Source organism: Xiphophorus hellerii, chromosome 20 (genome assembly GCF_003331165.1).
Source record: "Xiphophorus hellerii strain 12219 chromosome 20, Xiphophorus_hellerii-4.1, whole genome shotgun sequence".
Classification (NCBI taxonomy): Eukaryota; Metazoa; Chordata; class Actinopteri; order Cyprinodontiformes; family Poeciliidae; genus Xiphophorus; species Xiphophorus hellerii.
This window is the reverse complement of record NC_045691.1, coordinates 34,885,598-34,911,275: the sequence shown is the minus strand read 5'-3', so window position 1 is coordinate 34,911,275 and position 25,678 is coordinate 34,885,598. Positions and strand designations below refer to the sequence as shown.

The following is a 25,678-nucleotide window of genomic DNA, read 5'->3' as shown; positions in this document are numbered from 1 at the left end:
AAAAAGGGGGAAGTATTGACAGTTGGCTGCTTTAGAGCAAACAAGTCTATGTTAACATATTGCCAGGGATGAGAGAGATCACCTTAGAGAATCAATTGTTGATGGCTAATAAACCTGGACCTAAAGAAGCTTTCCAAACAATTTGAAGCCCATCATTCTGCATCGACAAAGATTATTGTCTGAAGCAGTCTTTTTCAAACTGTGTAAATGAATTAAGTGCAGCTGGAGTTCAGCAGTCTGACGGTTGCAGGGAGGAAACTGTTTTTCAGCCTGTTGGTCTTGCTCTGGATGCTCCCCAGCCTCCTGTCTGAGGGAAGGAGATGGAACAGACTGTGTGCAGGATGGATGGAGTCTTTCATGATGTGCATTGTAATGTGTAGAGGTCCATGATGGAGTTTTTGTTTCATTATTACGGTACACAGGCATGCAGATCTTGGTCTGCGGCTGTGCTGAATGCAATATGCCAGTGAAGAGGGGATGAACAGTGTTGCTCCCCACACTGACTAACTTCATCTTAACACTTAAAATAAAATTATTTTACTGACCAGTGGCTGAAAGAAAATGTTTGTTTTTGTCCATGCAATTTAAGTCAATTTGTCTTTTATTATTCTTCTAAATTCCAAATATCCCTAAACTGTTGAAATTTTACACACTTAAGGACTTTTTGATAGCCATGTGTTTTCCATATGTTTTCTACTTCAAGTTGTGGGGACAACTTGAATTTGGGTGGTCTGTGAGTTTTTGTTAAATGGTAAAAGTTACGGTGGCCCTGAGGTGCAAACCACTTCAACAAATTCAAAAACACAACAACATTAACGAAGCACAATTACAAATTCAAAAACACAACAACAATAATGGGACACAATTACAAATTACAAAAACACAACAACATTAACGAAGCACAATCACAAATTACAAAACACAACAACATTAATGAAGCACAATTACAATTTACAAAAACGCCACAACAATAACAAAACGGAAGAGGTATGTCCCAGTGTGAGACCTGAGAGATCGCTGATTGGACAATAGGCATGAATATGTATACGCTGAATCCTACTTACGTCACCGCCATCTTGAAAGTGGCAGTAGAGAGAATGTGCTGCATGGACTAATTTCAACCGTTTTACAGTACAATGTGGACCCACTGCCTTTACCTTTCACAGGTAAGAATTAAAGATAATAATAACTTAAATTTACGAGCAGAATTTCTTGATTTTGTGGCCAGTACTGTGCATTTTCGTGGTGAAACAAGCTTCTAAACAACAGAGAAATATTTCCTTTGTAACTAAATTGCCCCAGTTAACTACTCTGATTATTTTCTTAGCTTAGCTAACTTTTTTTATAATGTGTTTTTCTAAAGAGGGAGAAGCAATGAGAAACCTGTAACAGGCGCTTTTGCCGTTTATTTATTGTTGCCATGGTTACCTAAAAGTTCACAAGACAAGTCGCTGTTTGTGGTCAAACATGGTTACTTTAAGGTACGTCAGTGTTCTGTAAGATGTTTCTTATAATTTATGTAGATTAAAATAATTTGTTTGATATAACAGCGAACCTGAAGTGGACTGAAAGTACATTAATCCAGAAAGCAGCGTGGAGACCGGGGGATTTCATCAGGACAGGTCCATAAAGATCAGAGCTGGAGCTGTTTTTCTTCAGACTTCTGTTTCCCACCTCATCTCCACGATGTCTGTGTTTAAATGCTAAGTCAATGTACCGATATGGTGAAGATATGTTTTTTTTTCCTGAATGTGAATGAATCAGGGATGTATTTTCTATTACACTGTTAATTTTTATCATTAAGATAATTTTTATCGTTTGTTTTAACCTGTGACTAGCCAGATGTCTCAGAAGGCCCAGTCACCAAACTGCTCCCAGCTTGACCAGCAGACTGAACCCCTGCTTGTGCTCTGTGTTGCCAGTATAATATAAATACATTTGTAATGTACTGTACACTTTTTTCTTTCACTTTTTGTGTATTTTAAGTGAAATACATCAATTTGAATTATTAGGGTATTATGACAGTTTATGTAAAGAAATTAAAAATAATTTAATCTGTTAGATTTTGTTCACATTGCTGACTATAGCACAGCCAACATATTTAAAGTAAAATTATGTAGCTAAAGTTTGACAACTATTATCAAAGTTTGTCTTTACAATAAAATGCCTAAAAATGTTAATGAAGTTACGGTTTTTATTCATATCTTGAAATAGCAAATGCCCATTGAATTATGGAATTGTGGTTAATATGTTCATGAATACACCACTGTAAGGGTGTGTGTGGGGGTGTGCGTGTGTGTGTGCGTGTTCATCAACAAAAGCGATTTATCAAAATCAGCTGTATCAAATGTAATTATTGTACCCCAAAACAATTAAAAAATCACATCAAAAAGTTTGAAACGTTTGTTTTTTTTTCCATTCCTAAATATAATAGTGTGTGAGAGATTGTGTCAGTGACATTCATTAACATAAAATACTTTGCAGAACGGCACTTTACGAAGTTTGGCCATTCACTTGTATTAGCTTGCTGGCAGATAAGCCACTAACAATATGGCGGATGCTATAGCGTATCGCAACAACGGGCTGGTTATCAAGCGATAACTTCCAGTTTAAAAGCACTGCTGTCCAATCAGCCATTTCTCAGGTCTCCAACCCTTTCCGTTTTGTTAATGTTGTAGAGTTTTTGAATTTGTAATTGTGCTTCGTTAATGTTGTGTTTTTTAATTTGTTGAGGTGGTTTGTACCTCAGGGCCTCCATAGTAAGTGGTCCGACCAGCAGGCTTTTCCTTCCAACTATTATGTATGGTGGTGAATAGATGATGTTTTGGCCTTATTTTCCAGCCAGTGGACCTTGGCATTTAGCAGATATTGAACCAATCATGATCTCTGTGAACCAGTTATCTGGTGACAAATTTGGGGCTGTTCAACAGCTAAAGGCCAACCTGAGCCAATAAAACACCAAGACAATATTGTGAAAGAAGTAGGAGACCAAAAGTAATACAGAAACCATTTGCTCTACAAGTTGCAGAATCTTGTGATGTGACTAAAATAACATCCTAGATCTCAAATTGAAAATCATTACTAACACAGTGGAATTGATTGAGATGTGTTTGGTACACATATGTTCTAATTTTTGAACAAAATTAAGAAACAAGACAGTTTTGTTTAATCTGTCTCAACTGAAAATAAAATATACTGCACATTAAGAACCCCAATTATTGTGTCCTGTGAGACTAAGTATTTCCTGGGCTACATATACATAGCTGGTGAGGCTAATTTGAGGCTATATTTGTAAATCTAATTATAATCAGATTTACAAATATTGACCCCCTGCATGTCATTGTTTACATAAGGAAATTTCGCGCATGCTGAAAACACTGGAGGGCAGAAACACTATTCTTTTACATATCATCCATAGCAGCGCTGCCGCGGTAGATTAATTCCGTTAACTCAATCAAACTCGGACGTAGATATTATTAATTTCGTGCTGTGCTCCACAGCAAAGGGAAAAACCGTTAAAGCACAACTCAAAACCACTTCTGTCTTGCTCTCTGGATCAGCGCAGCTGCGCGTAGACTCGTTGCCATAGCAACTGACAACAACACCACAAAAAACCACTCAAGTATTTCCCACACAAAGAGCAGGACGTTAAGTCTGTTGCAGTAGTATGGTTTTAGGTTTGTTTATTTTGCGATTATTAGTAAGTGGTTGCGGTGGTAAGAGGAGAAAACTATTAATACAGTATATCGCTGCACTTGACTTACTGTATGGCTAGCTCGCTGTTACTGTCTCTTACTCTGCAGTTGTGGAGTCACAATATCTGGATCATGAGCACCCGCTGCTATGAGGCAAGAGAACCGCCTGCATCACCTCGAATCTGTTCTCTGCCGTTTATGATCGCTTCTCCGCACACGAAACACGTTACACACAGTTAGTGACAAAAAACACTGTGTATACATAAGCTAAATTATGGAAAATCAGTTCATACATTAAATGTTTTTTAGCCATTTTATTGGCGACATACAGATAGGAGGAGCATGCTCTTATAGAATGGCAGCCAGCGCAGTTAGCGAGAGGTTGCGCAATCCAAGGTGAAGCTCAGCTCGCTGCTGGTTCACCAACTTCACTTCCGAGCATTTGAATGGGAAAATGCGAAGATTCAGCAATTTTGAAGAAAAAATAATCAGAATTGGTTAAGCTAAATGAAAAATAGGTACTTTATAGTACAAACTACAGGGTGAAAATAGCAATATAAATTATTTTATCATTGTATGTTATCTTTCCATGATGACAGGTGAGGCTCTGCCTCCCCTGACCGCACATCACTGATATATACAGTATATATATATATATATATATATATATATATATATATATATATATATATATATATATATATATATATATATATATATATATATATACAGTATATACAGTACAGACCAAAAGTTTGGACACACCTTTCTAATTCAATGGGTTTTCTTTATTTTCATGACTATTTATAAGGCAAGAAATCCCACTTATTAACCTGACAGGGCACACCTATGAAGTGAAAACCATTTCAGGTGACTACCTCTTGAAGCTCATCGAGAAAATGCAGAGTGTGTGCAATGCAGTAATCACAGCAAAAGGTTGCTACTTTGAAGAAACTAGAATATAAGGGGTATTTTCAGTTGTTTTACACTTTTTTGTTTAGTTCATATTTCCACATGTGTTATTCATAGTTTTGCTGCCTTCAGTGTGAATCTACAATGTCAATAGTCATGAAAATAAAGGAAACTCATTGAATTAAAAGGTGTGTCCAAACTTTTGGTCTGTACTGTATATATATATAAATATATGTGAACATGCACATTAGTGGCCTGTAGGAGACGCACATTTTGTGAAGTGGATCTCCTATTCTTCCTTGCAGGTAGCTGTCCTGTTGCTGGGCCGTAGCCCTCTTATGGCTCCCTCAGTATCTCTAGTTTTATTGGCCAGTCTCCTGTTACTTAATCCATGTTTTGGGCTTTTAGACACTGTGCTGAGTGACAGAAAATCTTCTCGCCACCACTCGCATTGATGTTCCATCTTTGACTATTTAAGCAACTTCGGTGGGCTGTAAAAAACGCCTCATGATCCCTTGATGAGGGACAGCATTGATAAACTAGAAAGGAAAAGGACAGAGAAATGATCTGTAATCACCACCTGCAATATCACGCTTTTATAGGTGTTGTCTTGCGAATTGCCTCTCATCAGCAGCAGGTGAAATTGATTCACAATAAGTGTTACTAACTGGTGGCATTGATTCTACAAAGGTGTGACTGCATTACATTGTTTTGTTAAGTGTTCCCTTTATTTTTTGAGCCGTGTATTTCTCTAATATCATGGACATCATTTCATTTTTTGTTTAAGATCATGTCCTTATTTAGCCCTGAATATATGTAGAGAACTGGTCTTATTTAGCCTGCATGTCCTTTCTAAAATTATCTTAAACAAAGACATTGATAGTTAACTTTAACAACATTTAGCTATAGATGAACATGTTAATCTGGATGGTGTGACATCCTCACAATTACAGGTGACTTATTAAATTCAATTAAGCAATTAGAATACATTCTTCAGATATCCTTTTTGTAGAGTAAAGCTGCCCTGGTACTTGGAGATAACCAAGTTCTCCATACTGTATATATGAAATGCCTGAATAGAACATAAGTGGAAAAATTCAACTTACCTTAATATAAAATTCACTTACTCTACTGACTTGAGAAATATTGCACCCCTGGTTAACATCTGCATTTTCTATTTGTTAATTAGTTTGATTTGTTTTCACCCAGTTGACAGGCGTATTTACAGACTGGCAGTGTGCATGTTGTAAAGATCACTATTACCAATTAGTTCACGCACATCGGCAATGTGTTGCATAATATTTATTTGCAGTTGCAAATATATTAATGTGAATACACACATGGCACTGCATTGCATCAGCTAAAATACACTAACTCTGTGTTGGCAAAGACGTTTGTGACATCACGTTTTTAGTCAGATGTACCACATTCAAGTTTGGGTTCAAAAACCATTCGACTCAGAGGTTGTTTTTGTCTTTGGTACACATTCTATGGCTGCAATGTATAAATACCATGAGAAGCCTACAAAGGTATCCAACAGATATGCAGAAACCTAAGGTCAACATTTTACAATGAAAAGCAAAACGCGATTTCAAAACCTAGGAAATTAAGCAACTTCAGGGTACAACAGCCTTGGTAAAATGACCCCTCATATGTGGTTCATGCTTTTTACCTTTAGACTCTAGAGGCACTGGCTGGTGTGTAGATTCAGCACAATCTGTGGCAAAGGTTCATCCACTGCCAGTTGACTATACACACAACTGCTGTCAAATTAAAGAAATTAGCGTGTTTGCAAGAAATCTGTGCTTAAACTAAGAAGTTGTGGAGTTGTAAGTAATTCTTAAATGAGAAATAATTACTCTGTGTTCTTGTCAGCGACAGTCCAGTGAGACAAAAAAACATATGTTTTACATATTTCAAAAGAATCTTCTTATTTGAATATTCTGGAAGGTGACCTGGTACAGATTGACCCGCTGCACTTCTTCACCTCTTTACTTTTCCTGTCACTGTTTGTGTCAGTTTGTTTTCATAACCAGACTGGTCAGTTATTAACTGACATTTTAGTGCACACTTGCAAGTTTTGTAATTATGTCACATTCCTTTTCTTTTTTTTCCCCAGGAATTAGCCGCCACCGGTGACCAATTCGACATGGTCTTCATTGATGCAGACAAGAGTAATTATATCAATTACTACAACTTTATTATGGACAATAACTTGTTGAGATTGCAAGGGGTTATATGTGTAGATAACTCACTCTTCAAAGCAAGGGTTTATCTTAAAGACACTACGGATATCAACGGCCTGGCTCTTCGAGATTTCAACCAGTTTATTGCGAATGATCCCCGGGTAGAGCAGGTACTTCTCTGACTTCATTTGGGTTTTTGATTCCTATTCCCTTTTAATGTTAATGTCACCCTTTGTGTTTGAAAGGTCATCATCCCTCTCAGAGATGGCATCAGTCTTATCAGGCGTGTCTCTCTGACCTCAGCATATTTGCTCTCTCAGGTACAGTTGAAACCTTCCTCTTGGTATGGTTATCTCTGAATAAGCCTTAGTCTTAGATCTTGTCCATTAGGATGACATTACGGACGATGAAGTCTTTCGAGGTGTCAAGGGGCGTTTCATCCTGGATCGGATGCGTCTGGATGGGAAGGTGGCCTATGTGACAGGTGGCGGGCAGGGCATTGGCCGGGGGTTTGCTCATGCCCTGGGTGAGGCTGGTGCCAAGGTGGCTGTGGTGGACATAGACCAGACCAAAGCTGAGGCAGTGGTTAAGGAGCTCCTCCTCAAAGGTGAGATACATGGTCGCAAAAAGGAACTGTCTTGCATAAATAAAGAAGTTTTTCACGTTTAGTCACATTTAGCTAAATTTATTAACATTTAGTCATGTTTAGTCACATTTGGCCACATTTATTGAAATTTAGCCAGATTTAGCCATTTTTAACATTTACAGTGAACCCTCGCTATATTACGTTTCACCTTTCACGGTCTCGCTGCTTCACGGATTTGCATCGTGCATTGTGTTCTGCATTCTGATTGGCTAAACAGTCTCTCCGCTTCTTCTCTACCTGTGTGTCAACAATGTTGCGGTTTAATATGTACACATACATAAAACAGCTTGCCAAATTTAACATAATCGATGGTGGCATATCGGTTTATAAAAATCTTTTTGCCCAGAAGAAAAAAGAGCGACAACAACTACCAATAACTATGTTCTTCTCTCGAAAAAACACACCTGCACCGCAGGCTTTAGAAGAAAAAAAACGCTTACTGAGTGGAGTCAGGATACAGCGGCTCAGTCAGAAGAGCAGTGAAATACAGGTGACTCACCATTTGTCCTACTGTACTTTTTTTTTTTTTTTCATAATCATTTTTTATTTTCTCCCATTCTAATCCAACGACTCAGGTCGCGGTGGAGAAAGTTTTGGCACATCCACACATTTATCTGTTCTAAGCATCTGTTCAGTGATTGGATGGGCTCTGAGTCACCTGGTGACATCGTAATGTAGAGCTGTGTGTCATCTGCATAGTTATGGTTAGTTTTTATAAGTGGTTTGATTACTGCTGTTTTCAAAGCCTGAGGGAAAACGCCTGATGAGAGCGATGAGTTCACTATTTGGATCAGATCAGCAGCAATAACAGGCAGGACTTTCTTAAAGAAATGTGTGGGTAAAACATGTAGACAGCAGGAACTGGAGCTTAGTTGACTTATAATTTCCTGTAGGGTTTTATAATTAAGTAGTTGGAATTGGGTCATTTTTCCTGTATTTGTTTTGTTTGGGCACAGCATTGGTACTGACTTTATAGTGGATGTACAGATTAATCCTCTGATTTTTTGAATTTTCTCTGAAAAGAAGCTGGAAAACTGGTTGCAGGCGGCAATACGTTGGAATTCAGGCGGTAACGTCACAGGAGAGTTTGTGATTCTGTCTACTGTTGCAAATAAAGCTCGAGCATTGTTAATGTTTTTGTTTATGACATCTGCAAAGAAAGCCTCTCTTGCATGTTTTAGTGTTAAATGATAGTTACGTAGTCTTTCTTTATAGATATTACAATGAACGTGGAGTTGAGTTTTACGCCATTTTCGTTCTGCCCTACGGCAGAGTTGTCTTGCAGATCTAACTGTTTGTGTATTTCTCCATGGAGATTTCTTTTTACCAGACACAACCTTCATTTTAATTGGGGCAATGGAATCAATAATATCTGAGACTTTAGACTGAAAATCATTTACCAACTTATCTACATCATTACAGCTTAAGGGTGAGGATGAAGAGTAGATTTGATTAAAAGTTTCTGCTGTGTTTTCAGTGAGAGAACGTTTTGTGATGGTTGCTGTTTGTATAAGTGGGTTAAAAGATAAAGAACTTTCAAAGATAACAGCGAAGTGATCCGACAATGTGACATCAGTTACAGAGACATTGGAAATATTCACACCCTTACTGATAATCAGGTCCAGTGTGTGTCCTTGAGTGTGTGTTGCTCGTTTGACATGTTGTGTTAGACCAAAAGTCTCTAAAATATTAGCGAGCTTTTTTGCCCCTCTGTCTTGGGGGTTGTCAACATGAATGTTGAAATCACCGACAATTATTAAACAATCATAATCAATACATAGGAGAGATAGAAGCTCATTCAAGTCAGTAAAGAACTTTTCAACAAAAGTTGGAGTTTTGTAGAGTTACAGTCAACGTTCGTTTGTGGCCTTTAACCTCAATTCCAAGATACTCAAAAGAGGTGAAGTGACCCAAAGAGATTTTACTACTATTTATGGTATTCTTAAATATTGAAGCCACGCCTCCTGTCATGAATTGGTGCGGTGGATGTGGTGAGGCAGACGCAGCAGACCCAGGATGAGGTAAAGATGGTAATTTTAATACTGAATAACGTTCAAAAAAGTCCACAAAGATTCTGGCGGCACGGCTGAGCGGAAACCAGGGCTCACACCGGTAGCAACAGAATGATGGCGAGGCAAATGAACAGGCAGACAGAAATCACACAACAAGCGACGAGGACCCGACAGAGACGCAGACACACAGGTGGCATTAAATGCACGGGAGGGTAATCACAGAAACGAGACACACCTGGGAACAATCAAGGGGAGGACAGGACAACGAAGAGACTCAAGGACACAGAAAACTCTAAATAAACACAGAAAAACACGGAACATGACAATACCCCCCCCTCAAGGGCGGCTACCAGACGCCCAAAAAAACAAAAAACACAACAAGGGTGGGCGGAGGGGCGCCGGATGGGGGGCCAGAGTCCAGGAACAACAAAAAACTACCCAAAGGAGTGGGCGGAAACACAGACAACACTCAGAGTCCAAAACAACAAAAAACAACCCAACGGAGTGGGTGGAGGCACAGGAAGGGCCAAGAGTCCAAAAACAACAAAAAACTACCCACAGGGTGGGCGGAGGCAAAGGAGGCGGGAACCACGGAGGTGGTCCGGCGGTGGTCCGGCGGTGGTCCGGCGGTCGTCCGCGGCGCTGGAGGCGGGAATCACGAAGGTGGTCCGGCGGTCGTCCGCGGCGCTGGAGGCGGGAACCACGAAGGTGGTCCGGCGGTCGTCCGCGGCGCTGGAGGCGGGAACCATGAAGGTGGTCCGGCGGTCGTCCGCGGCGCTGGAGGCGGGAACCACGAAGGTGGTCCGGCGGTCGTCCGCGGCGCTGGAGGCGGGAACCATGAAGGTGGTCCGGCGGTCGTCCGCGGCGCTGGAGGCGGGAACCACGAAGGTGGTCCGGCGGTCGTCTGCGGCGCTGAAGGTGGCGATGAGGAGTCCCGGGGGCCGCCCACAGACGGCGACGACGAGCACCCAGAGGCAGGGTCTCGGGAGGAGCACCGAGAGTCGGGGTCTCCGGTGGAGCACAGAGAGTCGGGGTCTCGGGTGGAGCACAGAGAGTCGGGGTCATGGGAGGAACGCAGAGGGTCTCGGGAGGAACGCAGAGGGTCTCGGGAGGAACGCAGAGGCTCTCGGGAGTCGGGGTCTCAGGAGGAACGCAGAGGGTCTCGGTCTCGGGAGGAATGCAGAGGGTCTCGGTCTCGGGAAGAACGCAGAGGGTCTCGGTTTCGGAAGGACCACAGAGGGTCTCGGTCCCGGGAGGAGCGCAGAGGGTCTCGGTCTCGGGAGGAACGCAGAGGGTCTCGGTCCGGGAGGACCGCAGAGGGTCTCTGTCTCTGGTGCGCTGGCTGATGCGCCGGCTGGAGGAATGCCGGAGCGAAGCCTCGGAGCCGGCAGCAGGGGAATGCCGGCACGAAGCCGGCAGCGGGGGAATGCCGGCACGAAGCCTCGGAGCCGGCTGTGGAGGAATGCCGGAGCGCACCTTTGGAACCGGCGGCAGAGGAAGGCCGGAGCGCACCCTTGGAACCGGCTGCGGAGGAATGCCGGGGCGAAGCCTCGGGGCCGGCTGCGGAGGTGAGCCGGGGCGACGCCTCAGGACTGGCGGCGGAGGAGCGCCGGCAGGAACGCCGGCAGGAATGGACGCTGGATCGGAGGCGGGAGGAGAGTGTTTGCCCTGAATGAACCGGTCATGTAGTTCAAATACTATCTCCAACATAACTGAGTCTCTTTTGAACAGATTGAACAGGTAAGTAAAGTCCTCCTCTGAATTGGGCTCAAAAAGGTTTGCCGGTAGCGACGGGGTAGCGAGGGTGGTGGCTGTCGGGGTGTGCATCTGGTTAATCGCCAGGGTGTAGTCCGAGTCCAGTCCCATTTCTTCCAGCAGCAGCGGAGATGGCAGGGTCTCTACGTCCCTGTAGAGATCCCGCTGAGCCAGCTCCAACTGCTGCTGGATCCATACCTCTTGGTACTGCTGAGCCATGAACTGCTTTCTCACCTCGGTTTGGTCGGGTCCTTCTGTCATGAATTGGTGCGGTGGATGTGGTGAGGCAGATGCAGCAGACCCAGGATGAGGTAAAGATGGTAATTTTAATACTGAATAACGTTCAAAAAAGTCCACAAAGATTCTGGCGGCACGGCTGAGCGGAAACCAGGGCTCACACCGGTAGCAACAGAATGATGGCGTGGCAAATGAACAGGCAGACAGAAATCACACAACAAGCGACGAGGACCCGACAGAGACGCAGACACACAGGTGGCATTAAATGCAAGGGGGGGTAATCACAGAAACGAGACACCCATCCATCCATCCATCTTCTTCCGCTTATCCGAGGTCGGGTCGCGGGGGTAGCAGCTTCAGAAGGGAGGCCCAGACTTCCCTCTCCCCAGCCACTTCTTCTAGCTCCTCCGGGGGAATCCCGAGGCGTTCCCAGGCCAGCCGAGAGACATAGTCCCTCCAGCGTGTCCTGGGTCTTCCCCGGGGCCTCCTCCCGGTGGGACGTGCCCGGAACACCTCACCAGGGAGGCGTCTAGGAGGCATCCTGACCAGATGCCCGAGCCACCTCAACTGGCTCCTCTCGATGTGAAGGAGCAGCGGCTCTACTCTGAGTCCCTCCCGGATGACTGAGCTTCTCACCCTATCTCTAAGGGAGAGCCCAGCCACCCTACGGAGAAAACCCATTTCGGCCGCTTGTATCCGCGATCTCGTTCTTTCGGTCATGACCCAAAGCTCATGACCATAGATGAGGGTGGGAACGTAGATCGACCGGTAAATCGAGAGCTTCGCTTTTTGGCTCAGCTCTCTCTTCACCACGACGGACCGGTACAGCGCCCGCTTGACAGCAGACGCTGCGCCAATCCGCCTGTCGATCTCCCGCTCCCTTCTTCCCCCATTCGTGAACAAGATCCCGAGATCTTTAAGTATCTCGAGAAACGAGACACACCTGGGAACAATCAAGGGGAGGACAGGACAACGAAGAGACTCAAGGACACAGAAAACTCTAAATAAACACAGAAAAACACGGAACATGACACCTCCTCCTTTTTTGTGTTTTCTATTCTTACTGAAGAAATTGTAGTTAGGAGGCGCAGATTCAATTAGAACGATCGATTCATTATTATCATTCAACCATGTTTCTGTCAGAAACATAACATCGATATTATGCTCAGTGATGAAATCATTAATTAATAGAGCTTTAGCACAGAGAGATCTTGTGTTTAAAAGAGCTAGTTTAAGTGACTTGGAGGCCAAGAGTTCTTCAGTCTGAGGTTCCTTTAGGCAAGGGATCAGTCTGATGTTTGAATTAAAACAGCTGTATTTTATGTTTCTGTTTCTTGTAAATTTTCTTGTAGTGATCCGGACAGGTAATGTCCTGTTCTGCAGTGCCGGGGGGCCAGACACATTCTGGAGCAAGAAGGGTGTAAAGATAAAGTCTGGACCCCGGCCTCAGACCTCAGAAATGCAGAGTGATGGATCCTCTGGGAAGTTAGAGTCAGGTGGCTAAATGAAGTGAGGTCTGCTACGTGAGCGCTAAGGAGAGACGTCCCAAGTACAACCTGTTGATTCATTCCATCTGTAAATTTAAGAAACTCCAGTCCAGAAGACATTTCTTCATGTGTATCTTGTGAATCCTGTGAATAAGTGGGTGAGCAGAGAGGGAGGGAAGAAGGAGGTAGGGAACCAGTCGCTCCATCTCCAGTCGATGTTGTATCAGCTTGTTTTTGTTCCTGATAAGCCGAGTGTTTCTTCCTAGTCAGAAATCCTTGAGCCTTCTGAAGCGATGATCACGTTGCTGTCCTTGTTGATAAAATGAAAAAGATTTGCAGTGAGTAGCTATATCCCATGTTTATTAAGATTGCGTCCGCCTCTTCCAAAAAGGTGAAAGCGCTGCCAATAGATCCAGAGGTTATCGATGAAGGTCACTGAGCTGGCAGAGCAGGTTTTAATCAGCCATTTGTTTATCATGTCCAGCCTGGAGTATTTTTCGTCTCCCCATTGAGGTGATGGAATTGGACCACTGAGAAATAACTTCATTTTTAACTTTCCCATAGTGTTCAGTAGAATATTAAAGTCCTTTTTCAGAATCTCAGATTTCTGCTTTGCCACATCGTTGGCTCCAACATGCACAACTAAGGACTCAATATCTGGCTGATCAGCGGTTAGCGAAAGAACTTTACGAGTTAAATCAGATACAGTGTCACCAGGAAAAGAAAACACTCTCGTTTTCTTGGGATTGCAAACGTGACTGATTCCATTTACTGCCTCATCTCCAACAATAAGCACTTTTGGCATACCTTTCGTTTTCCTGATAGCCGCTTTGTCCTTTGGGGCTTTGGGGGGTGGATGTGTTGGTCTTTCCTCATTGTTGATGTTTGAAAGCGAGGTTTCACTCAGAGGCTCAGGCTGGAGTACAGAAAATCTGTTTTTCAGTGGGATTCCCACAGAGTCAGAATGTTTTGAGGCTCGGGCTGGTGGCTTTGTCCTTGGGTGCGGGGTCGGTGGAACCGTTTTGGTTTCAGCTGCTTGTTTGTTTTTCTTTGGTGGAGTAGGTGTTGAGGTTGAAGGTGGGTTTCGGCTCAGAGCCGGCCACGCTGATTCGTCCAGGTGAGGGGTTCTCCCTGTCAGTCGCCTCATCGGATCTGCGGTGTGAGACTTTTGCTTTGGCTTGGCACCCAGAGCGTTCCAGGGTGAGCTGCTTGATGCGAGTCGTACAACCTCTCCGTTGATTTGAGGAAGAGTTGTCTGATTTCCACAGTTAGCGTTGATTTCAAAGTTCACCTCCAGCTGTTTGATCTTCATTTCTATAGACTGAAGTCGTTGTATAATACTGCTTATCTCCTTGGGGTCGGCCAGAGGCATTTTGTCCTGGTTCAACTTGGAGATGAAGAAAAGTAAGGTAAAAATAAAAGTAAGAAAATCCCCCAATCCTTAGGTTTGTAGTAATCCAGTTATGATGTTGAAAATGTGAATATAACTATAAAAACTGTCACTTTAAAAATAGCTCAGGCAAAGTTATCAGTAAAGACAGGAGAGAGCAGGACAAGCTGTTCCTCCTTCAGCTGCCACACAAGAGTGAATGATAAGATATGCTGTATTACACTCTTATTACTCAGTTTCAATCCCACATAGTATCGCTACCAACATCTATTTAGCAAGGTTTAATAAAAAAAGTATAATTTAACTAAAATATTTTAAAGTATAGGGACAAAATAGCCCACAAAACCACATATTTTGTCCTGATTAACCGCCAAACAATGAGTTGTTTACAGTAGTAACAACATTGCAGACAGCAAACTAAAGCCATTTATAAATATATTTACAAGCTGTAATGATAAAAGCAGAATCAGCCAGAACCCAAAACGCAGCCACAACAAGAGGATGGTTAACCAAAAAGTTTTATTACTAAAGTAAATGGTGTAGAAGGATGTGGTCACACTAGTGGGTCAGGGACGAGGAATCCACAGGGGTCAGGAGTCCAGCCGGGGGAGGGGAGGGTGAATGGACAAGGGGAGATCTGTGGGAGTCTCAGGGGACAAACAGACGACAGGGGCAAAATCCACCAACCAGAGGCTGAGTCGTGAAACGGTCCAGGGTCATGCACGGGAGGGTCTCAGGCAGTGAAAATCCAGAATCCAGAAGGCAGGAGGCAGGGTCAGAAACAGGCAGGGTTCAGCAACAGGACTTTCAACAGCAAAAGGATTAGGCAAAAATCTGTGGTCAAAAACAGGCAGGATCAGAAACCAGAAAACACTTTGAAACATGAGACAAGGCTTGAAAGCTGTGACAGGGGCAACAGACGATCTCGCACTGAGCTGGTGACGAGCAGCTGATTAAGTAGGGACCAGCTCAGTGCAGGTGAGGGCAATGAGCAATCAGCACAGCCAAGCCAGAGCTGAAGGGCTGGAATCATGACATCACCTCCCCCTCAAGGGGCGGCTCTTGACGCCCCTCTGGGCTGGTCCGGATGCTGGCAATGGAAATGGCGGATGAGGCCCTTATCCAGGATCAGGCGAGAAGGCACCCAGGACCTCTCCTCAGGACCATAACCCTGCCAGTCGACAAGATATTGGATGCCACGGCCCCAACGTCGGGAACGCAGCAAGCGTCTCACAGTAAAGGCAGGGGCTCCATCAATGAGTCGGGGGGGTGGAGGGGGTCTGGAAGGAGGGCAAAACCTGGATGACCTCACAGGTTTGACCTTGGAGACATGGAAGGTGGGGTGTACACGCATCGAAGAGGGCAGATGGAGACGCACCGCTGCTGGGTTAATAACCTTGGCAACAGGAAATGGACCCACAAAACGGGGTGCCAACTTGCGATTCTCTACCTTGATGGGTAGATCCTTAGTGGATAACCACACCTTCTGACCCACCAGGTATCTAGGGGCTTGGGATCTGCGGCGATTGGCATTGCGGGCATAAACAGCAGAGGTCTTGCAGAGAGTCGCTCTGGCCTTTCTCCAGACTCTGAGACAACGTCGTGCTGATAAATGGGCAGCAGGAACCTTGGTAGCCCCTTCCTGAACAGAGAAAATAGGCGGCTGATAGCCAAAAACGACATGAAATGGTGACAGACCTGTGGCACTTGATGGTAATCCATTGATGGCGTACTCAACCCAAGGTAAGTTCTGGGACCAGTGACTGGGAGCATCCATGCAAAGGATGCGCAACTTGGACTCAACCTCCTGATTCATCCTCTCTGTCTGGCCATCTGTCTGAGGGTGAAAACCTGAAGAGAGACTGACGTTAATGCCGAGAAGGGTGCAAAACTCACCCCAAAAACGGGAAATGAATTGCGGCCCTCTATCAGAGACAATGTTGCGGGGGATGCCATGAAGTCTGAACACTTCTCGGGCCATCACTTCAGCGAGATCAGGTGCTGAAGGTAACTTGCGTAGAGGAATGAGGTGGGTCATCTTAGAGAATCTGTCAACCACCGTGAGGAGTACAGTGTTACCTTGAGAGGGAGGCAGGCCAGTGACAAAATCCATAGAGAGGTGGGACCACGGTCGATGTGGAATAGGCAGGGGCCTTAGCAGACCGGCTGGGGGACGTCTGGAGGGCTTTACTCTGGAACACGTGGTGCATGCTGACACAAACTCTCGTGTGTCTTTTCTGAGAGTGGGCCACCAGAATCCTGACTGGACCACTGCTAGAGTCTTGGTTATACCTGGGTGACAGAAAAGTTTAGAGCCATGGCAGAACTGAAGGACTTTAGACACCATCTCTTCAGGAACAAACAGAAGACCCGTAGGACACTGAACTGGAGGTGGATGTTTCTGATGACTCCTCTTGAGCAAGGTCTCAATACTGATAAGAGCTAGCCTGGTCTTGGAGGGAAGGATGTAGTTATGGTCAACAGAATCAGAAAGACAGACAGAAGATTGATGGAGTCTAGAAAGGGCATCTGGTTTGACATTCTTGCTGCCAGGTCGATAGGCCAGGGTGAAGTCAAATCTACTAAAGAATAGTGCCCACCTAGCTTGGCGTGGGTTCAGTCTCTTGGCAGACTTTAGGTATTCCAAGTTCTTATGGTCTGTCCACACAGTAAAAGGATGTGTGGACCCCTCTAGCCAGTGCCTCCATTCCTCTAAGGCTAGCTTGATAGCCAACAGTTCCCTGTCTCCAACGTCATAGTTACTTTCGGAGGCAGAGAGCCGGCGAGAAAAAAAGGCACAAGGATGTAACCTGGCATCATCTGCGAACCGTTGAGATAGGACTGCGCCGACCCCAGTGTCGGAAGCATCAACCTCCACCACAAAAGGGTTAGATGGATCAGGAAAACGCAGAATGGGAGCTGAGGTAAAGAGATGCTTAAGCTTACCAAAGGCTTGTTTAGCCTCTGAAGACCACTTGAACTGAGTCTTAGTAGAAGTGAGTTGATGAAGGGGGGCAGCCACTGAACTAAAATCCTTGATAAAACGGCGATAAAAATTGGCAAACCCAAGAAACCGTTGAAGCTCCTTCAAACTGGATGGTTCTGGCCACTCCAAGACTGCTGCCACCTTAGATGGATCCATGTTAATCCTGCCGGGAGCAATAACAAACCCCAGAAAAGATACAGATGACTGGTGGAATGCACACTTCTCAGCCTTAACAAATAGTTTATTTTGGAGCAGCCTGAGAAGAACCTCACGAACATGCTTGATATGGGTAGGAAGATCCTTCGAAAAAATCAAGATGTCATCAAGGTATACAAACACAAATCTGTTAAGCATGTCCCTTAAAACATCGTTAACCAATGCCTGGAAAACGGCTGGAGCATTAGTGAGCCCAAAGGGCATGACCAGGTATTCATAATGCCCTGAAGGGGTATTGAATGCTGTCTTCCATTCGTCTCCTTCTCTTATGCGGACCAAATGGTAAGCATTACGCAGATCCAGTTTAGTGAACACCGTACTACCTTGAAGGAGCTCAAAAGCCGAAGTCATGAGAGGCAGAGGGTACCTGTTCTTGATGGTAATCTCGTTAAGGCCTCGATAATCGATGCATGGTCTAAGAGAGCCATCCTTCTTGCCCACAAAGAAGAATCCTGCTCCTGCTGGGGAAGAAGACTTTCTGATTAGTCCTGCCTTGAGGGCGTCAGAAATGTATTCCTCCATAGCCCCTCTTTCAGGACCAGAAATGGAATACAATCTGCCCCTAGGTGGGGTGGTTCCAGGGCGAAGGTCAATGGTACAGTCGTACTCTCTATGAGGAGGCAGAGAAGTGGCTTTAGACTTATTAAAAACCTCACACAAATCATGATAAACCTTAGGGACCCTAGACAAATCTGGGTAATCATGGTTGATCTCACAGGGAGATGTCATGATGGGAGCTTCCCTCAAACAAGAAGTGGAGCAGGATGGTCCCCAAGACTGAACCTCACCCGTTAACCAATTAATGACTGGACTGTGTTTGATGAGCCAAGGGCGTCCCAGAATCACCGGAATCTCTGGGGACTTGGTCAGCAGAAATGTGATCCTGTCATGGTGGTTTCCTGAAATCAGTACAGAAACAGGCTTAGTGCAGTGAGTTATGGTATCAATGAGATGCCCATCAATGGCAAAAATCTCACGTGATTTCTCTAGAAGTTCCAACTCCAGGGCGAGCTTATGAGCTAGGCTGACATCAATAAAGTCAGCATCAGCCCCAGAATCAATAAAAACAGGAACTTCCCTCCCTTCAGGAGAGTCAGGGAATCTGATGGTGCACTGATTGTGGGAATGGTTCTGATGTCTGAGGATAGGGCTCAGTAAAGACCCCCTGAGCCTTACTGAGCCTGTTCTTTTTGACGGACAGTTAAGAGCTCGATGGTTCCTCTCTCCGCAGTAAAAACACAGGTGATTTCTGAACCTCCTCTCCCTTTCTTCAGCAGAAAGCCGGGTCCTACCCAACGGCATGGGCTCCTCAGTGTTAACAAGGGGGGGCGTGAAGACTTGGGGCAAGCTGCTTGGACTGACCTGAACAGTTGAGACCCTTCTTTGATAATTAGATGGAGACCTCTCCCTCTTACGTTCACGAAGGCGTTGGTCAATCCGCGTGGCAAGCCTTTCTAAGGCCTCGAGGGACACAGGAGGGTCACGGGTAGCAATCTCATCCTTGATATCATCTGACAGGCCCTGGTAAAAAATGTCAAACATGGCTTCATTATTCCAAAGACAACTGGACTTCAAGGCATGGAAATTGATGATATAGTCAGAAACAGGTCGAGAGCCCTGTTTGAGAGAAAACAGTCTCCTGGCAGCCTCTCTCTCGGGACGGATAGGATCAAAAACCCTCTTCATCTCATCAGAAAACTCTAAAAATGAGTCACAGCTGTCAGCAGCACTCTCCCACTCAGATGTTCCCCACAGCTTAGCCTTACCAGATAGTAGAGAGATGGTATAGGCCACCTTGGCCCGTTCAGAAGGGAAGGCTGAGGGCTGGAGTTCAAAATGCAGAGAACACTGGGTTAAAAAAGGTCTGCATTGTTCAGGATCCCCATCAAAACGCTCAGGTGGGGGAATCTTGGGTTCGTTGTTAGCGTTAACCATGGGAGTGGCAGTAAGTGGGAGTGGCCGCATAACTGAGGGCCTAGCTTGGGTTTGGGAATCCCTTAGAGAAGAAAGTCCCTGTAAAAGCTCCTGGACATTTCTTTCTAGGCCGGTAACAGCATCCTCTACTTTAGAACACCAACCGGGATTTGGCTGTGGGTTCATACTGGCGAGATCGTACTGTAATGATAAAAGCAGAATCAGCCAGAACCCAAAACGCAGCCACAACAAGAGGATGGTTAACCAAAAAGTTTTATTACTAAAGTAAATGGTGTAGAAGGATGTGGTCACACTAGTGGGTCAGGGACGAGGAATCCACAGGGGTCAGGAGTCCAGCCGGGGGAGGGGAGGGTGAATGGACAAGGGGAGATCTGTGGGAGTCTCAGGGGACAAACAGACGACAGGGGCAAAATCCACCAACCAGAGGCTGAGTCGTGAAACGGTCCAGGGTCATGCACGGGAGGGTCTCAGGCAGTGAAAATCCAGAATCCAGAAGGCAGGAGGCAGGGTCAGAAACAGGCAGGGTTCAGCAACAGGACTTTCAACAGCAAAAGGATTAGGCAAAAATCTGTGGTCAAAAACAGGCAGGATCAGAAACCAGAAAACACTTTGAAACATGAGACAAGGCTTGAAAGCTGTGACAGGGGCAACAGACGATCTCGCACTGAGCTGGTGACGAGCAGCTGATTAAGTAGGGACCAGCTCAGTGCAGGTGAGGGCAATGAGCAATCAGCACAGCCAAGCCAGAGCTGAAGGGCTGGAATCATGACACAAGCTGCCTGTCATGTAAACTAAAAACATGAAGTAATACAGGAGCTTATTGAAAGCCAGGTATAAAATAAATTAAAAAAAGCTTACCATAATCTTCGATGAAATGAAACACATGAAACGAAACTTCCATGGTAGGATGAATTTATAAGAAATCTGCTGAGCAAGCAGTATGTGACGTAGCGATCGATGTGCCCATGCACATTACATCCATCCTACCTTGTGGTAGGACAGATTCATGGGTAGCACAGATAAACAGAACACCGGGACTGTACACTTACTTCATCATTTGCCTCTCTATTAACAAGATAAATACTCTGGTAGCACACGCAAGCTTACTAGCAGATTCTGATATATTTTATTTGGTCAAAATACATTTGATTGTTGGTCAAAAATGCATTGATATAAGTTGACTGGCAATTGAACTGATTCTCTCTTTCTAAAGTAAAAAACAGATAGTAAAAGGGTACTCAGCAATTTTAAGCTCAATACAGTAGTTTGACCACTACTGCTTGACCAAATATAAAGTCTAAAAAACAAGTTTTGTTCTTCATGAACAACTTAGTACATCGGTGCAACAGTTTGCCCTGAGTTACAAAAATAAATGAAAATTATCATTTCCACATCTAACTGATAACTCAGTAACAATAACTTGCCAAACATGAGCCATGACTCTCAATGAGTTGAAAAACACAGACTGAAGCAAAAAAGCCTAAATGTTTTTTTTCTCCAGTTATTTTCAGCCACAAACATTTAATTAAAATATCTATTGTTATTTGTTACTGTGTCTTACCTGCTGGTTTGCACCTGTCTCTCCTTCACTCTGACTCTGATTTCCCTGCATGGCATTCATGTATTCACAATAGACAATACAGTAATGTACAGTATCAGAATGTGAACCAGCTAAATATAAGAAAGTATGTTTTTATCAGAGAATATGAGAATTTTAACAACTGATGTGCTGATGTATACATTATTAAATATCTCAACTCTATTTACTGCATAACCCATTTCTTATAGCAAAAAAAAAAAAATCATTTATTGTAAAACCTCTCTTCAAGCCCTTTTCTTTTCATATCTCCTAACCATTTCCCTTACAAATAGTGTGGAAATAATGAAAAAAATGTTGAAAAGTAAAAAAAAAATAAATAAACCTGACCTCAGTCCTCATCTGTTCCCCTTTCAGGTTCCATTATAATTAATATAATTTTTATACTTTTACACCCTGAAGCTCCACCAGGCTCTCCTATGTCTTCCCTGACCTGCTCTTCTCATAATAAAATTGTGTTAGAGGAAAGTGTTGAAGGCACTGTGTTGCACCTTCAAAATAAAAGCACAAGAGTGGAAGATTTCAAAATCAAATATCTTTCGCAACTGGGGTGAACTTATTGGGCGGGACTAATGCGCCTTCCAAATCTACAAATTATGGATCTGGTTAACTGGTCTCTCAATGTAATTGATAAAATTTTCTCGGCAAGAAGACTGAGCACAGGAGAACCCTTTTGTCCTGTGGTGACATACCCGTCAGGATACACCCTAAATGTATTCATGATAACAAGATTTCTGCTGCTTGGAGCTTGCTGTTACCTGGCATATCAACAAATTTGTGACGGATTTGGCCGAACTACTGAACACTCAGACTGTTGTGGTGTGGACAGAGATGCAAGTTAGATGCGAGTCTGGCTGAGACTCACAGCCCAGCTGAGGACTCTAATACTAATGGGATGGAATCAATCTTGGAGAAGTTGCAAGCTTCGGTTCAGTGGAATGGCCACTCTAATTTGGATAATTGGGATGAACTGAGTTGTATCAGTGAGGCTTTAGGGGAGATTGAAATTTAAAATCTACCCGACCTAACACATTCTGTATCTGAACTGGCTTTTCTGTGGTAGCCTTGGAAGGGCTGCATATTTCAAATCTCCTCAAAGATATGTAAACACAACGCTCATTCCCATTTCACCCCTTCCTCTTATCATTCATGTAGCTGTGGAGTTGAGTGCTCCCAAGGACATGCTCCTAGATAACATCATCATATCGAACTCATATGGGGACACTGAGCTATCATGGCCATATAAATGCAATGCACAAGCACAGGAAGCACATGTATTCCTTGATGTCACTGCCTTCCACTCATGTCTGTTTTCTCTGAAAGCTGCAATACTTCCTTAATGTGTCCTTTCCTTTTTTATGGTATTACTTGTTAGAAATTATGGAGTACTCACTACTAACCCAGAAAAGGAATTAGAACAAACTTAGAATCCAGAGACTCACTATACTATACTTTTTAGATTATTCTAGTTTATTAGTATTTTTAGAAATTGTGGCGTACTCACTATTTAGACCAAATTATACTTTTTAGACACTTTTTAGATTACAATGCAGAGAAACTCCTATTATTGCAACCCAGGAAAGGAATTAGAACCAACGTAGACTCCAGAAAATAATTCTTCCAGAACAGGAACACTTAGTTTTTATTATTACTTAGAAACTGTGGAATACTCATTACTTTCACAAATTTAGAACATACTTAGAAAGTCCAGAGAATACTTACTTATACTTATCCAGCAACCCAGATCAGGGGTATCTAGTTGATATACTTTGGCTTCTTTTGCTCTTTCCTCTGGTTTGTGCTCTTTCCTTTGGTTTATTATTTTATTTGTATTTCCTTTTAATTCATGAAAGGCACTTTGAATTGCCTTGTTGCTGAAAAATACTGTATAACAGCATTAATAACCAACAGAGCCGCTATCCAGATGCAGTTTGCATTATTGCCGGAGATTTTAGTCATGTCAACTTAAAGGTAGTGCTCCCCAAATTCCAACATGTAAAGTGCGCTACCAGAGGATTCAATACATTGGATAAGGTCTACTCAACATCATATTGGGTTATAGAGCCAGGCAGTTACCACACCTGATGCAGGTTGACCACATGTCACTGTTTTTGATTCCTGCATTAACCCCCCTGAGGAAATCTGAACGTACCACGATAAGAACCATCACAAGCTGGCCTAATGATGCCTCTCTGCAGCTGCAGGATTGTTTTGAAAGAACAAACTGGGACATTTTTGAACATACAGACCTGAAATTATTCACTGACAGAGTTAGATCATGTTGATAACATAATGATGTTATCAACATAATGATCTAACATAATGATCATGTTAGATCATTATGTTACATCAAGACCTGCACTAACAATGTTACAGTGCAAAGACGTATCCAGATCTTCCCAAACAGAAAGGCATGGATGACCAGAGAAGTCCAGCGGCTGCTTAAAGAAAGGAATGCTGCTTTCATGTCTGGGGACAACGACCTCTACAGCTTGACAGGGATCAGAAAAGCTAAAAAAGACTGTAAGGAGAGGATTGAAGAGCATCTGGAGAACAACAACAGCAGGCAGGTTTGGATGGGAATCCAGCATATCACCAACTACAGAACCAACCATGGAGCAGCCAAAGGTGACATCTCGCTAGCGGAGAAGTTGAACCACTTCTTCGCTCATTTCAAGTTGGAGCCTCCAATGCAACTGCCCCGAATGAAGCAGTGCAACTAAGCATCTCTATCCTCAAGGTAGAAGAATATGAAGTGAGACGCTCACTATATTCTGTCAACTCCAAAAAGCTGGACCTGATGGTATTCCTGGACGTGTGCTGAGGAACTGTGCAGAGCTGTTGGATGGGGTCTTTACAGAAGTCTTTAATCAGTCAAGCCAGAATTCCATCCTGCCTGAAATTCTCCGTCATTGTTCCCATTCCTAAAAAATCACCCATCACCTGCCTGAACGACTACCGACCAGTGACTCTCACCCCATTGGTGATGAAATGTTTTGAAAGACTGGTTCAGAGTCATATTCATTCATTCATTACTTTGACACATACCAGTTTGCTTATAGAGCTAACAGGTGAACTGAAGATGCTGTTGCCACTGTCCTACCATCGACATCAGTACTGGCTCTCCTCAGGGCTGTGTGTTGAGCCCTCTGCTCTTCACTCTGTACACACACAATTGTGTTTCAGTCCATCAAAGTACCACCCTTGTTAAGTTTGCAGACGACACAACTGTAGGGGGCCTCATCTCAGGGGGGGATGAGTCTGCCTACAAGAACAAGGTGGAGCGACTGACAGCATGATGCACAGACAACAAGCTGATCCTAAACACAGCCAAAACCAAGGAGATCATAGTGCAGTGGTTCCCAAAGATTTTCTTCTGGGCCCCCCCAGTGGATCACAAAGATTTTCTGGTCCCCCCTATGGATTACAATAAAATCCCCCCCCAAAAAAGAAAAAAAAATCAACTGGGCACACACATCGTTCAACCAGACATACAGTAAACCTATACACATATTTTGTTTTCAAACTACACTGAAGTTTATTTCACACTTCAGGTTGCAACAAAATACACTACAAATAATCTTTATAGTGAAACACTTTTGTGTAACGTTTTTTTTTCTTTCATCCATACTGCTTCCCACGCCCCCCCTGCAATGGCACCCCCCCCCCCACACACACACACACACACCAGGGGGCACGCCCCACACTTTGGGAACCACTGTCATAGTGGATTTTAGGAGAATTAAAAGAAATATTCAACCACTAAAAATCTGCGGAGATCCAGTGGAGAGGGTGTCAAACTTCTGTTTCCTGGAAGTTCATATCATGGATAACCTGGCTTGGGATGTAAACACCACAGAACTGTCAAAGAATGCCCAGCAGAGACTCTATTTTCTGAGAGTCCTCAGAAGGAACAATATTTCTCAAAAACTGCTGGTGTCCTATCGATGTTCTATTGAAATCATCATCTGCTATTGTCTCTGTGTGTGGTTCCCCAGCTGCACAGCAGCAGAGAGGAAGACTCTCCAGAGAATTGTAAAATCTGCTCAGAAGACCATCAGCTGCTCTCTGACTGCTCTTGACGAACTCCACAGGTCCCACTGCCTCAGGAAATCCAAGAACATTTTAAAAGACTCCTCACACCCCGGTCACAATTTGTTCCAACTGCTGCCATTTGGCTGCAGATACAGGAGCAATAAAGCAAGGACAAACAGACTGAAGAACAGTTTGTACCCGGTAGACATTAAATATCCGCTAGTACTATTTATCACCCAATTTTGTTATAATCCATGTAACTTTATTGCATGGTTTCTATAATGACAATAAAGAGTATTATTATTATTATTATTATAATGTTCTATATAAATATAATTACCTTACCTTACCCGGTTTCTATCCCTATGCCTGTGGCACATCTAAAGACTGCAGGACAGTGGCCCTTGAGGACTGGAGTTTGACACCCCTGCACTAAGCTGTAGACGAGTCTTTTAGGCTATTTTGAATCATCTTAATATTTGGGAATTGAGGTAAAAGGCCATAAATAAGCTCTGACACTAACTCTATGCAAAACACCAACATATGTTGGAAAACTACTTTTTTGTTAACTTTACTGAGCTTTTATCTC

At 43.8% G+C, this 25,678-nt stretch overlaps 1 protein-coding gene across 1 annotated transcript in view; it reads left to right on the top strand.

The window, feature by feature from the left end:
* Positions 1 to 5,110: 5,110 nt before the first annotated feature.
* The window catches only part of LOC116710902 (D-threitol dehydrogenase), a 47,168-nt gene continuing 26,600 nt past the window's right edge, over positions 5,111 to 25,678 (top strand). The window contains exons 1-3 of the mRNA XM_032550195.1: positions 5,111 to 6,963; positions 7,039 to 7,113; positions 7,184 to 7,400. Coding sequence (XP_032406086.1) covers positions 6,757 to 6,963; positions 7,039 to 7,113; positions 7,184 to 7,400 — 499 coding nt within the window. The 5' untranslated portion in view covers positions 5,111 to 6,756. The remainder of the gene's footprint in view (positions 6,964 to 7,038; positions 7,114 to 7,183; positions 7,401 to 25,678) is intronic.